The sequence below is a fragment of the Pygocentrus nattereri genome, chromosome 17 (genome assembly GCF_015220715.1).
Source record: "Pygocentrus nattereri isolate fPygNat1 chromosome 17, fPygNat1.pri, whole genome shotgun sequence".
Lineage (NCBI taxonomy): Eukaryota > Metazoa > Chordata > Actinopteri > Characiformes > Serrasalmidae > Pygocentrus > Pygocentrus nattereri.
In genome coordinates, this window is record NC_051227.1 from 6,794,804 (window position 1) to 6,811,702 (window position 16,899).

Here is a 16,899-nt window from a genome sequence, read left to right on the forward strand (position 1 = left end):
TCTTCTTGCTGGCTGTAGAATGGGCCGTACTGAGAGTGACTTTAAACATGGCACAGTCATAGAAACCTCTGCTACAACTAAGCTCTCTTGTTAACATAATGAATTATAAGTAGTGTTCATAAATTATAAGAGCTCATAAGCTGTATTAGTCCGCTCTAAGTAAAGTGAAGTGTACTGGACTAAAGCCTCCTCCAGGGTTTACTGAAGGATTTACTGAAACACTAAAACACAATAAAGCTCATTACAGGCTTCAAATGTCAGAGTTTAAACTAGAGCTGCCCTCAGTGTTTCACCCAATGTGGGAAAGTCAATGTACACCACTGATAATGTGCACCACCGTTAGCCTGGCACTGACTCAACACTGCAGATCCAATAGGACGCCAGCAGAAATTAGCATTCCTGTAGTGTAGTGTGATGTTAGAGTGAAGGGTTCTAGCACTTGACGTTAGAACCTGTGAGGGAACAAATTACAATGACAGCACAATGACAAATGAATTTCCTTTCATTTATCACACGTGTGATACGGTGTGATGTGGTCTTTTATAGAAGCTTTAACAAGGACATTTTAGGCAGCAGAAAGCCACACTATGTACATTTTCAAAAAATGTTTTGTAAAGTCTTTGGAGACCCCTCTGGTGGAAATGTGTAACTGCATGAAACATGAAGAGCAACATTTTGTAATGGGAGCTGTGCTCCAGACCCCTTCGCCAAGCAGACGAATATAAGTGAGTGTTTGAAGAGACCTAGATAGAAAACCTCCATTTTTTGTTTTTCCACTCGTTTTACATAATTAGGAAATTTGCATTGTGTTAAAATTTCATGTCGAACAGGCCAACGGAAAAGTCTGCTTACGTTAACTTCCATTCTTTGGTTACTATTCCGGAATAACCAGGTTTTGTTCCGATAACGACAATATATTGATACTCTTAAGTGTATAAACTAAACACGCTAATAAGGGCTTTTTTAAACAAAAACACTAGTTTATCTTTATTTACAGCAGTTTATACAGCAAAGTGACCATGTATCACCATGACGTTACAATCTACAGCTACTAAAATAACAACTAAATTAACAAAACAGTCCACAAATTAGATGATGATGATCTTTGGATCGTAACATAGAAAACAGCATAATTAGCCCTCAAAGCTTGACATCAGGGTGGCGCAAGTCCGGTCCTGGAGGGACGGCCTCCTGCACAGTTTGGTAGCTGCCCTCCTTAAAACACTCATTAAACCTGGCAATTAACAGAGGGGCTGAATGAGGTGTGTATGATGGGCGAGATCTCGAAAGAGTGCTGGACGCTGGCCCTCCAGGGCCGGAGTTCTGCGTGAAACAGTTGCTTCAACGGTCGTGAGGAGAAGTGATTTCATCAAACAGAAAAAAAGCAAAAAGGGAAAAGAAGAACTGGAGAAATCTGGCCAGAAGGGCTCATATAAAGCAGAAGGTATTGTGAAATAATCGCAACACCAAAGAAGCGCCTGAACACCGCCTAGTACTGCAGCATCCACCTCAGTGTCCTGCAGCCTTGCAGTTTCAGTCATCTACTTTCATTTGGCGAGACATGTTGAGCAGAGTCTCAGTTATGGGCCGTATTAAAGGGGACAAGATGTACACATTCAGAGTGGGTTGGAATGAAAGGGTTAACCAGACAGACGCGGACCCTGCATGCCCCTCGTTGCCATCAATCGGTTTTGTAAACACATTTTTAGCCCAAATCCTTTCCTAAAAACTACCGTAAAACAGCATCTCAGTCATCAGGCAGTGAATTCATAACTATTTCATGTAGGAGCTTTTCGAGGTGGACGTCTGGCTCATATCACCACCACTGTGAGCAGTTCTGACTCGGTGAGTTTATCTAGAACGGAGAGTTTCACTCCAAACTGCTGTGAACGACTCTGTTTACATCGTGACTTTTTAATGAACTGAAAAATGTTGGTGGAATTCCTCTTGATGAAATAATGTGGATAGTCATAGTAAAATTTGAAGACAGAAGTGGGTAAACGGTATTTTAAGCATTAATTAAGTGTGCAGGGCATGAGAACAGCTTCAGCTCAGTTCATCGGTTCCCATGATGCTGGTCAACTTGCAGGACTACTTAAAAAAATGGAAAAATAATGGAAAAATAATGGAAAAAAATAAAAAATGACCAAAAAAACTATTTTTGTTCATCTCCTTCTCCAAACATTAAACAGAGCAACAAGTGCAATAGAGAAAATGAGTGAGGAATCTGGGACAGATGGGGATGATGGGAGTTGTAGTCCTTAACAGAGGGGAAGAACCATGAGAGCGGAGTTGTAATTGTAGTTCTTTTAAGCGGGCAAAGAAACAGAACAGCTGAGGATGATGGTAGCTGTAGTTCTCTTCAGTGGGCGAGGAAACAGAACAGCTGGGGATCATGGGAGCTGTAGTTTCTCCAGTGGCTGGGGAACTGGGACAGCCAGGTATGATGGGTGTTGTAGTCCTCCTATTAGGTATGGCACCACAACCAAACAGAGCACATGAGGAAATTAAGGACAGAACTAGGAAAAAGCCAGAGATGATGGGAGTTGTAGTCCCCCCAGCGTGTTTCTCATTCACTGTCGCTGCCGTCGCTGGAGTCCGACGCCCTCTCGCTGCCGCTGTGCTGGCCGGCCTCTGAGTGGCCGCTGCTACTGTGAGCCGGAGAGGCGCTGCCGCTTCTCCTTCCTCCTCCCTCACCCTCCTCCTCGTCCTCACTGCCGCTGCGCCGTCCTCCGTCCTCCTCCTCGCTGTCGTCGTCACTGCCGAAGATCTCTTCCTCGTCCCGGGCCTGCCGGTCCTCTCCGCTCTCGCTGCCGCTCCCGCTGACCTTCCTCTCCCGCCGCTTCCCTCCTTCCTCGTCCTCCTCATCCTCATCCTCCTCGCCTCGCCGCTCTTCATCCTCGCGGTCCGAATCGCTCTCCGAATTCTCGCTCTCGCTGCCTTTCTCCTTCTCATCACCTGCACGGAGACGGAGAGGTGTAGGTGTTTAGGATATCATGCAGGTGAGGTGCATTCACATCAGCCTTGTTTCATTATTTTCCTCCCACATTTGGTCTTTGTGCCTTTTTTACACATAATCTTGTCGGTCAAACACACCCAATTCATAATCTCTTACTATGTAAACATAACTATGAAAGCTAACAACTGTGACAGGCCTGGTCCAACATATGATTCAGTTTAATAATCATTTTTAAAAAAGGGTTAATTACGATCTGACCGCTGTCATTATGGTCACAGTGGACATGTAGGTGCTCTACGAGTACCCAAGTGAACTTCTCTCTAAATCGCTGCCGCTGTTCTTTGAAAGCCTGAGCTGTTGCAGTCCTAAGACTGGCCCACTGCAGACTGCAGCCTTTTATTTCCAGTATGATGGGTGTACTGGAGACCTGATGTATGTTACCTGAGTCCTGCATGTCTTTGTCAATGTCAATGTCCTCCTCCTCATCCTCCGGCTCGTGGTTCTCCAGCTGAGCTTTGCGAGCTTCCTGCAGGTCACAAACAGTTTCAGACACATTAGTTTTGATTTCTTTCGCTTCATTAATCCAGTTTGACTTTAATAGTGAATTATGACACATGACAAGGGTAAAGCTGCCTTCAGACGGCGGAGCGGATCTTTTGGGGCAGGATGTTCAACAGCACAACACATATCACACTAAATAGACACACTACAGAAACTTATTGTGGGGGCAGTCGTGGGCTGGCCGCTCCAGGCAAGTGTGCTCACTGCCCCCTAGTGTGTGTGTGTGGTGTTTCACTTCACGGATGGGTTAAATGCGGAGGTGGAATTTCCCCGTTAGTGGGATTGAAGAAAAAAAAAAAAAAAAGTATCACTTAACTTTACCTGCCAGCCTATGTAAACATAAGCAACGTAATCAAGTGCCTAGAACACCATAACTAAGGTAAACTACTCACCAAGGCCCAATCCTACTTCACCCCTTTCCCCTACTATTCAGCCCTACCCCTCCGTTTGGCGCGTTCACATCTCGGGGTAGGGTGTCCTGATTTTAGTTGAGATAGCGGGGTGGGGTGAAGTGTTGGGGCTACCCTGACCCTCCAAACGGAGACATTTTCAGAAACTCCAAACAGAGAGTTATGATAAAAAAAAGAAAAACTGGCAAGACGGCCGAGCAAGAGAGCAAAGAAACCCTCAAATGTGTCGATTTTCTGTTAAAAACTTTGAAAACCACCGTATTACCTCAGTTTAATGTTGGTTCAATGTACAGGGCGAGTCAAAAGTCCCAAGACAGGTTTTATTTTATCTTTTAATATCGACTTTTATCTCCGGGGTCATCTCAAACAAACTGTGTATGCTGAGAAAATCCGTAACAAACACCACCTTCAGCACCGCATCGTGGAGGCTTGTGACAGCATAAAAAATAAATAAGATAAAACGGTGTCCTGTGACTTTTGACTCTCCCTGTATTATGGCCCTTTTCTTCAATGAAATGATGAGCATTAAAATCGATAGTAGTCTTCTAATATCTTGGTATCTAGCTAGCTAATTTTCCCGTTCCACCTTAAACGGTGCAGCAGTTACATTCTGGTGCCTCAGGCATCAGAACTGCTGCTCCGTGTAAGGTGGAACGGGAAAATCCGAACAAGAAGCTGGTGAATCTCTGACTTCAGCTTCAAATCAGCGGCGCTGGTAGCTGTTAATGAAGTGATGCTCTTTGATTAGAGGGTCTCATTTCAGAGGGAAGATCTCAAGCACTGCCCTGTAACTCAGTTCCAAGGGGTGACACTCGAAAACAAGGGGTAGGGGTAAAAATAAGAAATGAGATTTGTCCCATTTCGATATTTAGCTTTATGTGAAATTCTACTTAAATAGCAAATAAGAGCAAATCTACTGTATTGCCCCGCCGTCGCTCTCCCGTTCAATTTCACCCCCCTCTTTTTTGATTGGTTATCTTGTGAAAAGTGTGATATAAAACCCAACACTTTTTAAACTCCATCCACTTTCCACGGCAGAACCAGCTGAGCCTGCCTCCTGCCACAGGATATAAAGGCCTTTTGGCTGGAATACGGCCGCCCGTCTGAATGCTGCCAAAATGTGTGTGTGTGAGGACGTGTCCATTTCCAAACCTGTGCTTCCAGCTCTTTCTCATTCATGTCTCTGTGCTTGCAGACCAGCACAGCGTTGGTGGTGGACTGAGCTCCAGCCTTTGCCCTCCTCTTACTCAGACGCACTCTGTGGAACACGCACAGGGTTAGAAAACTCATCCAGAACAAACCGGGCTTCTCTAAAGTGTTGCAGGATTAATACTATGGTCTCCAATGCCACCTGCCCCAAAATGCCTTCTTTCATAGCTTGCTGTAGGCAGGACAACGTTACAAAACGCTGAAAAACATTTCATTATAACTCTTTTTTCCCTAAATAAATAAGTTGAGTGCGTTACTAATGTCAAATGAGCTTTATTTTGCATGTATATGATAAATAAAATCTTTAGTATGCATTTTCCTTATTGCAAAATCTATTGTGAGCATAGTGACAACTTAAAAATTGACATTTCTAAACATACTGGCTTATGTGGTGTTAAGAGATTTGTGCCCAACTAGCAAGATTAGGTAGGTTAACAACACAGCTCAGTGCTTTAGGTCTGCTGAGACAAACGCCCACCTGGTCTCCAGCTCGTTGTAGTAGACGCCGTCTCCGTCTCTGAAGATGAAGAAGTAGTTCTCCTCGTAGCCTTTACTGGCCTTATTCTTCACGTTCCAGTTATACTCCCTCGCTATCTTATATTCATACCTGAAGAAAGTCCAAGACAGTGAGCTAAGCGACATAAAGATAAATTCAGATAATTAATTTCACTCACTGCTCCGCCTCAAACTCCGCCTACGAGCACAGCCACTGGCTTTTGAGCTGCTGTAATATTACTGGCTCCTGGCTGAAACATCTGCATAAATTAGGCCTCATGTAAATGGTATTTAAATGAGGTGCTGGTAGGCTGGTGCTTGATTTCACGCACTGAAGCCGACTCATCCTCTATGCCCAAATCTCAGCTCGTTTCCACATCACATCACAGTTTCATCAAACAGAGCAGCTTGTATGTCATGAAAGGCGGTAAAATCTGTTCTTTCTTTTATTCAAATTTCACATTACAGGCCTCGTCGCTCATATCCGACCTCTCTGACTCGATCGATCAGACTCGTTTAGTTAACTGACTCACGTTCATTAATGTGATGAACTGGCCTGAAATGAGCCTCATGAGCTCCTCCTACTCTGTAATGTCACGTGACTGAATCACTGCATCATCAGCACAAACTAACGAGCAGAGCGAGCTTCGCTGAGAAGATCCTTAACTCTGATCAGCTCTCAGCTTCGTTATTAGAGCCAGACGGAGGAGGAAACGGTGAGATGAGCTGCTTTTCCACCGTTTACAGGCTTTAACGTCTGTTTGGCGCTGCTGCCAGAGTAACTCTGGATGATGCGCAGTGGGAAAAAAAGCACATGGATTCTGATCTGAGCCTCACATTAAGGTCACATGGCCACGAATCGGATACGCATCCAATCTAGGACCACATATGAAAGTGGTTCAGGTCGGATTTGAAAAGATCAGATTTGTGTTCACACAGCTGAAAACACCAGATCTGAGTCACATCAGGGCAAAAGGTCGGATTCGTGGCACGTAACCTAAGATGATTGAGGGCCAACATGCTTTTCTGAGCGTATGGTGGATAGTGTCCATACTCCGAGCCAATGACCCATTGCATATTTTCTTACACGCAGCAGAACCCAGTCTAACTGGGTTTAATGCAGTGCATTAAAAATGATTATACTCAGTTTTTGATGGCTGGTGTGCACTGTGTCTGTGTCAGGATATCGTGACACATTCCGTGTATTGTGAAAATGTCTTTAAATATTGTGATATATGTTGCCATATCGTTAACCCCAGCACTTTGAGCTGTATTTCTAAATATATGCGCCTTTATTATTATTATCATCATTATATCTTACAGCTCATCAGGCATGTAGTCCAACTCCTCATCCACGTCTCTCTTTCGCTTGCGGATTGTGTCCTCGTTGGGCAGGAAATACGCCACAAACTGGTTTCCCTCTTCATCCATCATTCCCCTGCAGAGACAAACAACAGGACGCAGTCGACAACACATCAGCTACTGCTCAACCGTAACAGCAGACTAGAGCTTGACAACAGTCTGAGGACACTTACTGAGAAATGCCTCCCCGTCACTTTTCAGTTAAGTAATAAACACCTTTACAGAAGTTTAGTGATCGTAATATTAGCACATTTATTTTCAATACTCATTTTCCTTAGTATGAAAAGCTGCTTTTGCCTTAATAATGATTTGCCAGTTTTCTTTTCCAACACATATTGAAACTATTTTGGTCCAAAGCTGGTTTAAACAGCTGAAGGGTTTGTGCGCTGTGAGCTGAAAAATGTGTGGCCTTTGGTTTTATTCTCAAAGCAGGAATCCTGGCAAACCTGATCATGGCCTGAGACATCATCTCCACAGCAGCGGAGCCGGCCACCTCTTTAGGAGCCGGGTCAGAGTCGAAGATGACCTGAGCACAGGGGTTTATCCACATCTACAGCAGAAAGAAAGAGAGAGAGACGAAGAGGTAAATAAATGAATATATTTGACCTTTTTTTTGATAAAAGGCAAAACCACTGTTTATAAGCTGAGTGCAAAACTCGACGCGTGAACTGTGTATTATTAACATGAGCTTGCAGTTACCTTAAAGTCTGGAAAGACGGGCAGCACCTCCACAGGTGTAACTCTCGGTTTGCTGTAGTGCTGCGCAATCTGTGCAGAGAACAATAATAAAAATCTCTTGAATTCACTTGAAGTTCCATCTGAATAATTCACAGTACGAAATAACAGTAATTCATAGTACACAACATAATTCAGAGTAGATACCAAGTAATTTCAAGTAAATACAGATAATTAGAAGTAGATACTGAATAATGTTAGATACTAAATAATTCACAGTAGATATTGAATAACTCATACAAGACATAAAGTAACTAGGTACTATATATCAGACACCAAATAATTCATAGATGATACCAGAAACCCATGCACACCAAGTAATTCATAGTAGATTTGGAATTTCTTGTGGAGTCCCTCAAGGTTCAGCTTTAGGGCCTTCGTTTTTCTGTTTGTACTTGCTAGCTCTAGGTGATGTCATTAGGAAACATTTTTCATAGCTATGCTGATGACATGCAGTTGTGACTGCAGCTGTGTGTCAGATATTTCACAGTGGATGTCGCAAAATTTTCTACAGTTAAATCAAGAAAAAAACTCAAATACTGACAGTTGGTACAGAAACTCAGAGAAAAATTATTCATGACAAACTCGTTTCTCTAGCTTCGTAAACCAAACCTGAAGTAGGAAAGCTTATTGTGATCTTAGACTCTCTTTTATGTAAACACAGTCACTAAAGTAGCTTCTTATCATGTGAGAAATGTCACTGAAGTTCGGCCTTTTCTCTCTCAGAGCGACGCAGAGAAACTTGCTCATGCATTTACAAGCAAACTTCATTACTCATTACTTAAATACAGACTTGAATGCTGAGTAATTCATGATACTTAATATTTCACAGTAGATACCAAGGAATTCATAATACACACCAAGTCCAAAATACAATATTCAACAAATTCACAGTGGATACCGAGTAGTTCATAACAGGTACGAAACAATTAATAGTAGATACCAAATAATACAAAGTAGATACTGCGTACTAAAACACCGCTGGTTAAGAAACTCTTACAGGACTACAGTGACTGTCCTGGTACTCACATTTTTCTGGGCGTCCTCAAAGGTTTTTTCAATAGCGGCGATCTGACTGTCTCTGTCCTTGTAGATCTCCTCTTCAGTGAACTGCTGCTTGACTGACACACCAATCCTACACACACACACACACACACACACAATGAGAAGATGGATTGGTGTGTTAATGCAGAATGGCAGGAAACATCCAAAAAAGAGGCAACTTAGGCCCAGTCCCTTTTCACCCCTCGTCCCTAGCACTCAGCCGTACCCCTCTGTTCTGCATGTTCGTGTCTCGGGGTAGGTTGTCCCGATTCTTGAGATAGAGGGGTTGGGCGAAGTGTTAGGGCAACATGACCCTCCAAACGCAGATTTTTCAAATAGAAATTCTGCATTAAAATGTGCAGAAACTGCTGTGTGTGAATGAGAGAGAGAGAGAGAGAGAGAGAGAGAGAGAGAGAGAGAGAGAGAGAGAGAGAGAGAGAGAGAGAGAGAGAGAGAGAGAGAGAGAGAGAGAGAGAGAGGAGAGGAGAGGAGAGGAGAGGAGAGGAGAGGAGAGGAGAGGAGGTTTGTGTTCTACTCACTTGACCTCCACTTTGTCGTTGGAGACTCCGTATCTGTTGAACTCAGTGGAGATGTACTCCGTCTTCCTCATCCATGGGACCACCTTAGCATGCTGCTGGGACCTGTGTATGAATACACACACACACACACACACACACACACACACACACACACACACACACACACAAACACAAACACACACACACACAATGTACTGCTTGTTATAACTGTGGTTTTGTCTGTATGTAAATCCCTTTACTTTGTTTATAACCACAAGGTTTGTCTCAAAACACTGTGTCCTTCTATGCCCACTAATTTAAAGAGGAATGAAAAGTTTCTGAATAATTCAGTGTGTGAGGTGTAAACACAGAGATTCAGAGCAGTTTGGTGTGAAATGGTTCAAATGCCTTTACAGTGGTGGTGATAGGAATCAGGCGTCGCTATGACGACAACACAGATACAGACATTATATTCACCATCTAGAACCACCAGAGAACCTACACGACTATCATAAAACAGCATCTCAGACATCAGGCAGTGAATTCATAATTCCATGAATTCCTGAACCAACTCTTGGCCGCTTTGTGGACGTGGTGCCAAAATGTAGGGCTGAACTGTCTCTAATACGAACTTTTCTAACCAATATTACAATCCAAAAGCAATTACTGTACATACATTAAGCTCTAGGTCCTTTCTTTCACGCTTCCTTCAGGCTACAGGCTTCAGCGCTGTGTACAGTGTACCAGACTGTCAGTTCACAAACTCTGTATTGCTTTCCTAAATTTCAACATTTAGACTTTGACATAAAACTGACTCATTGCACTTGTAAGCAAGTGTATCTGTTTATCTCTGACCTCTTGGAGCTGGAGGGAGCCTGGATGTCCTCTTCCAGAAGCTTCTCGTCCGCAGGGTCCAGCACAACTGAATGAGGAGCAGCACAGAGTCATGATCAGATCTACACCACCCAAATCTAACTGTATAAGCACGTATGTAATAAGCACGTAGACACTTGTCTATGCAGTATGTAATAAGCATGTACACTTGTCTATGCAGTATGTAATAAGCATGTATACGTGTCTACACAGTATGTAATAGGCATGTACACTTGTCTACGCAGTATGTAATAAGCATGTATACGTGTCTACACAGTATGTAATAGGCATGTACACTTGTCTATGCAGTATGTAATAAGCATGTACACTTGTCTATGCAGTATGTAATAAGCATGTACACTTGTCTATGCAGTATGTAATAAGCATGTATACGTGTCTACACAGTATGTAATAGGCATGTACACTTGTCTATGCAGTATGTAATAAGCATGTATACGTGTCTACACAGTATGTAATAGGCATGTACACTTGTCTACGCAGTATGAAATAAGCATGTACACTTGTCTAAGCAGTATATAATAAGCATGTATACACACAGTGGTCTATTTAGTATATAATAGGCACTTACTATTGGGGTCAATGCGGTACGTGTCTGGGTTGATGAGGTCAATAGTGACCCCCAGGTCTGGCTCGGTGAGCAGTTCATGTTTGTGCTGTTTCTCCAGTGAAGTGGCTTTATACTGCACAAACCTGCAGGAGGCAAAACACAGTCAATGCATACAGACAATGAGGGCTGCGAAGGTAACAGACACAATAACAGATACAGTAACATAAGAGTCTAATTACTTACATTTACCTCATAACATCAGCCCAAGCTAACCAACATTCCTGAGCACAGCCAGCCTGGAGTTCACAGGCTTCATTTAAACAACACACATCAGGCTGAGCATCAGTAACCATTACATGTAGGAACCTTCTGTGAGGAGCTTTTAGAGGGGGACGTCTGGTTCCTATCACCACCACTGTGAACAGTTCTGGCTCGGTAAGTTTCTCTAGAGCAGAGCGTTTCACAGTAAACCGCTCTGTTTACAACTTACCAGTTTAGAAACTAACATAACAGTCCCTGGTCAAATTATTGGAAACCCCTGTACCTTGCTGGTGCACAGTGAGACTGTAGGCCAGTTTGAGTTAGCCATCCTTCATCAACAATCAGTTTCTGACCACTGAGCTGCTCTTGGCTGGATTTCAATGGCCAGCAGTGGAAAACGTGGAGTTTTATTGAGTGGTTTATTTCGTAACCGCCCTCCCTGTCTGCCTCTTCAGGCACGAGACTCTGTTCGGCACCTAAAATTCAAAAATGCTTCCCACATTGAATGAAAAACTCTGCAGAGAGTTAATGGGTTAATGGGTTAACAGGCTCCTCCAATAATATTTAGAGACCGGCTTTAAGTTGCAAGTTCCAATTTGCGAATTAAAGAATGTGTTAACTGAATGCCAGCCACAAGTTGAGTGTCTGAGCTTACAAATGCCACAAAATGTGGAGGAAAAATTTTTTTTTTATAACAAATATACACCACCACTAGCTTGGCACGAACATTACACAGAGAATCCCATAGAGTTTCTGTGGGAAATTAGCATTACACACGCTTATGAAGAAAACCACAAGCTTTCTGCATTAAGCACGGCAGACACATGTTCATGACTGACTTGGTATAAACAAATACATTTTTTTTTTAAATGTATAAATAAATCCACTTTAAGTGAATTTATATGTAAACAGCTGGAAAGACAACATCAACAAGTGTATCTTAATATCTGTCTTTTCTCAATTCTTTCATATTAGAATATATTTAGGCTTTGAAAAAAAATGACTTTGCAGGCACGGAAGCCGCCTTCAATAGAAAAACCCATAACAGGTTAAACCAAATGAGACCACTGAACTGTAGGAGCTACTGGCCCAATAGTGAAATAAAGAAAATAATATTTCAAAAAGGTTTTTCATGAATTTTATGTTTTTAAACAGCCACAGATTTCCACAGCTCCAGCGCCAACATGCCAGCCTTTCGGTCAGCCGAAGAGGAGCTCTCGTACCTGTGCTGGTCGAAGGGGTACGTGATGAACTTTGGGTCAAACGGGATGTCAGGGAGGCTGTTGCAGTACTTAACACGGCACACAACACCTGACCTGAGGGAAAGGAGAAGAAAACAGTCCGTATTAAACCTCCACCTGTAAAACCTGCTGTAAAAGCCATGATTAAACCCATCGCTGGGGTCGGCGTCTGTTAACCGATACTGAACACTGAGATATATTAACGTCAGTCATACGGTACCTTTCGGGTATGGCTCTGTGCGAAGAGCTCCTGTATCACAGGGAAAAATAAAAAGATAAACAATTAGGGCAGAAATACATCATACAGAAGATGACAAACCTGATGAGACTAACAAACAACAAAGACTGAATAAACAACCACAGAATGTCCTGAAAGTGGGAACCTAAATACCTAAATAAAGTGTGTTTTTAATACTTTACACACATATTCAGATATTTATGATTGATTACTTGCATCAGCAAGCCAGCTAAAGTCACTCTAAACTAACTGACACTAGCATATAACACAAACGCATAACGAGAGAAAATCCACGCTGAAAATATGAATATGAAGTCAAAATTGACTCTAGGCTTCATGTAAATAAAATAATTGTATTAAATTAAAAGGACTTTCAGTGTGTGAGGTGTAAACGGAGAGAGTCAGAGGGTTTGGTGTGAAATGGTTCACTCTTAACCAACAAATCATACAGAATTGTCTGTGTTTGGTATCTATAGACTTTTCAATGACTGTTACAATTAACGCCACCTATGGGCTAACACCCATATCTGCACCTACAACTGCACCCACTTGGCTTTTAGCTTAACGTTGAATAAAAGTAACCACGGGTGGTGTCTCTGTAACGCGAGTCCGTATTGATCTCAACGCAGTTTCCACATTGTGCAAATTGTTATATACACACTCACCGGCCACTTTATTAGGTACACCTTACTAGTAAAAGGTTGGACCCCCTTTTGCCTTCAGAACTGCCTTAATTCTTTGTGGCACACTTTCAACAAGGTGTTGGAAACGTTCCTCAGAGATTTTGGTTGGTTATTTGAGTTCCTGTCGCCTTTCTATCATGTGGAACCAGTCTGCCCATTCTCCTCTGACCTCTCACATCAACAAGGCATCTTCATCCACACAACTGACCGCTCACTGGATATTTCCTCTTTTTGGACCGTTCTCTGTAAACCCTAGAGATGGTTGTGTGTGAAAATCCCAGCAGATCAGCAGTTTCTGAAATACTCAGACCAGCCCGTCTGGCACCAACAACCACGCCACGTTCAAAGTCACTTAAATCCCCTTTCTTCCCCATTCTGATGCCCGGTCTGCACTTCAGCAAGTTATCTTCACCACCACTACATGCCTAAATGCAGTGAGTTGCGGCCGTGTGATTGGCTGATTAGCTGTTTGTGTTAAGAAGCAGCTGAACCGGTGTACCTAATAAAGTGGCCGGTGAGTGTGTATCGATATCGGCACGTTCGCGCATTAAAATCGAACCGAATATCGACTCTTGAATCATCACATCGGCGCAGCCGCAGTACACGTTAGCGCAGCAGGCTAGGCAGCTAGGCTAACACCTTTTGATTAACGTAGCATTAGCCAACACGCTAATGCGAGCTTAAAATGTACTTTATTCGAGCAGTTTAAGATCGAAACACTGAGTACAGAAGGCTCTGAGCACCTTTTGAGGGAAATAAACAGTTTATAGCGTTTCTTGTGTGAAAGCCTGTTTAGCGAGTAGACGCTACGTTAGCTGCTAGCGTAGCAGCCTAGCGTTAGCATCGACAACGTTTACTGAAAACACTCGGTTTAAACGCGGGATACACTGGATATATGACCCAGCACCGGCCAGATATAGGCTTACTGAGCCTGTCGTGCTCAGACAGTCTGTTAAACGAAGTAAGTTGTGTAAAAAGTGTGTTTTTGGCGAAGTGCATATCAGCGCGGTGACGCTCCGTCACTGGCCGCTCACCGGTGTCCGTCCTCCCGCTGCGCTTGAGTCTGTATCGTCGGCGCCATTTCTCGGAGAAATCCTTCCTCCGAATAAGAAATAAAAGCTTTTCCTCGGCGATCAGACGAGTTTCAGCCGAAACGAGGACTGTTTACGTCTGCCCGGCAGCACACATTCAGGCAGGACTCCTGACTGACCGCAGCTGGAGCCAATGGAGGGACAGGAAAAGCGCCTGAATCGAGGTGAAGTTCCAGTCCAGAAAGTTAAAAAATCCTGGCCAGGATTTTGTTACAACTGCCTGCCAAGTTCTGCTGGCGGTTTGCTCTAACTAGAGAAGCCAGGCCGTTGGAACAAAATCCTGGTATGGATTCTTACTTTCTGGACCTGAATTTTACGCCCGCTGACAAACACACAACAAAGTCTCTTACCATTTAACTTAACTTACTAAGGCTGTTTGTTACGGGGCCCCTAAGACCACATGGTGAGGTTAATAAGGCGTGGCCACAGATTAACATTTTTGAGGCCATGAGTTATTACGACGAGGCCTAACTACTTAAGTGAGAAATTAATATTATTGAGGTCAAAAATTAAGATATTGAGGCCACAAGTTACTATATTTGGACCACAAATTTTTTACACTGAGGCAACAAATCAATATATTCAGGCCAGAAGTTAATATATTAACATACTGAGGACACGAGTTACAATACTGGGGCCACAAATTAGCATATTGAGACCAAACAACTATACAGAGGCCACAAAGAAATATAGTGATGTCAGAAATTAATATATTGAGGCCACAAGTTACTATATTTAGGCCACAAATGTATACATTGAGACCACTAATGATCATATTAGGGTATCGAATATATCGAGGCCACAAATTAATGTATTGAAGCCATGAGTTATGAAAAACTTGCAGCCTCAATGTAGTAACTGGTGGACATGCCTGATTCAAAAATAGTCACACCCCCTTCAGGACTCCGGACGCATGCTATTAAAATAAATTTCATAATGTACTGTTTTCTCACTTTGATTAATACTTTCACATCAGCAGGAATAAATAAAGACACATCAGATCAAAAACTCCTGAAGTGCACAGAGTTCTCTTGCAGGGCTGGGCGATACCACTCATTACGATCTGATACCAAGCAATGCCAAATTGGTATCCTGATAGCGATACTTTTCAAAGTCAGGGAATTCTGTGTGTCAGAATATTGTGATTTCTACAGTAAATGTGGACATCGTGACTGATATTTGAAAACATCTGCACTAGTTTTAAATAAACAGCCACAAAAACTGACTATTTAGTGGAGTGAAATATGGACAAACATGGAAAAAAAAATGAGAGATCTGCCATTATAGAGCAACGGGACACAGAAATGTCTTTTCTATACATTTATTTGCTTTATTTTTTTATTTTTTTGCTTTAAAAGTTTCTGTTTGCCAACAGTGAAGTTTGGTGGAGGCGGGATAATGAGCTGGGGCTGTTTTTCAGGCCCCTTAGTTCCAGTGACGGGTGATGTTAATGTTACAGCACAAAGACATTTCACACAGTTTATACGCTTCCAGCTGTGTGTCAGCAGTTTGGTGAAGACCCTTTTCCTGTTCCAGCCTGATTGAACCCCTGAGCACAAAGCAGCTCCATAAAGACATGGAGCGACCAGTTTGGTGTGGAGGACCTCCAGTGGCCTGCACAGAGCCCTGACCTCAACCCCAATGAACACCACTGGGATGAACTGGAACGGAGACTGTGAGCCAGAACATCAGTATCTGACCTCACAAATGCTCTTTTGACTGAATGGACACAAATAGCCAGACACACTCAGGAAGAGTGGGGCAACTCCATATTAATGACTTTGGTTTTGGAATGGTCCAACAAGCTCATATGGGGGTGATTGAGGGTCAGTTGTCCATATACTTTTGGCCATATTGTGTATTGGAGTTCAGTCATTAGGAAATGCATAAAACAATCATAAGTAGATTTAAACAGTCATGGAAAATACTATACTAATACTAATTCAAATAATTGTTATATTATACATGCACTGGCCACTTTATTAGGTACACCTTAGTGACTACCTTGCTAGTGAAAGGTTGGACCCTCTTTTGCCTTCAGAATTGTCTTAATTCTTCATGCCACACTTTCAACAAGGTGTTGGAAACGTTCCTCAGAGATTCTGGTTGGTTATTTGAGTTCCTGTTGCCTTTCTATCATCTGGAACCAGTCTGCCCACTCTCCTCTGACCTCTCACATCAACAAGGCATTTTCGTCCACACAACTGACCGCTCACTGGATATTTCCTCTTTTTGGACCGTTCTCTGTAAACACTAGAGATGGTTGTGCGTGAAAATCCCAGTAGATCAGCAGTTTCTGAAATACTCAGACCAGCCCGTCTGGCACCAACAACCACGTTCAAAGTCCCTTAAATCTCCTTTCTTCCCCGTTCTGATGCTCGGTCTGCACTTCAGCAAGTTGTCTTGACCACCTCTACAGCCTAAATGCAGTGAGTTGCAGCCGTGCGATTGGCTGATTAGCTATTTGTGTTAACAAGCAACTGAACTGTACCTAATAAAGTGGCTGGTTGAGTGTAGATTACTATAAGAAGAATGCTACAAGAGGGGAAACATTATATTACATAATGTTATAAACCTTATAGTATTTTATCAAAGATATCTAGATGCTACTCACCTCTGCTAACGGGGGAAAAAAAAAAAAAATCAAGCAA

General features: G+C 42.7%; 1 protein-coding gene and 1 long non-coding RNA gene across 2 annotated transcripts; one reads left to right on the forward strand and one right to left on the reverse strand.

Moving 5' to 3' along the window:
* Nucleotides 1–959: 959 nt before the first annotated feature.
* On the reverse strand, nucleotides 960–14,408 carry paf1 (PAF1 homolog, Paf1/RNA polymerase II complex component). Its single transcript, XM_017723407.2, has 14 exons — nucleotides 14,192–14,408; nucleotides 12,457–12,486; nucleotides 12,219–12,311; nucleotides 10,756–10,877; nucleotides 10,149–10,215; nucleotides 9,315–9,416; nucleotides 8,761–8,866; nucleotides 7,696–7,764; nucleotides 7,443–7,546; nucleotides 6,956–7,072; nucleotides 5,618–5,746; nucleotides 5,083–5,188; nucleotides 3,401–3,485; nucleotides 960–2,958 (listed from the first exon to the last, which is right to left on the reverse strand). Exons 1-14 carry the CDS (start codon nucleotides 14,236–14,238, stop codon nucleotides 2,570–2,572), a joined length of 1,566 nt encoding a protein of 521 aa, XP_017578896.1. The 5' UTR covers nucleotides 14,239–14,408; the 3' UTR covers nucleotides 960–2,569.
* On the forward strand, nucleotides 7,497–12,655 carry LOC119265793. The gene is made up of 2 exons (XR_005131734.1): nucleotides 7,497–7,579; nucleotides 12,151–12,655. It is a non-coding gene; the product is annotated as an uncharacterized LOC119265793 (long non-coding RNA).
* Nucleotides 14,409–16,899: the final 2,491 nt, after the last annotated feature.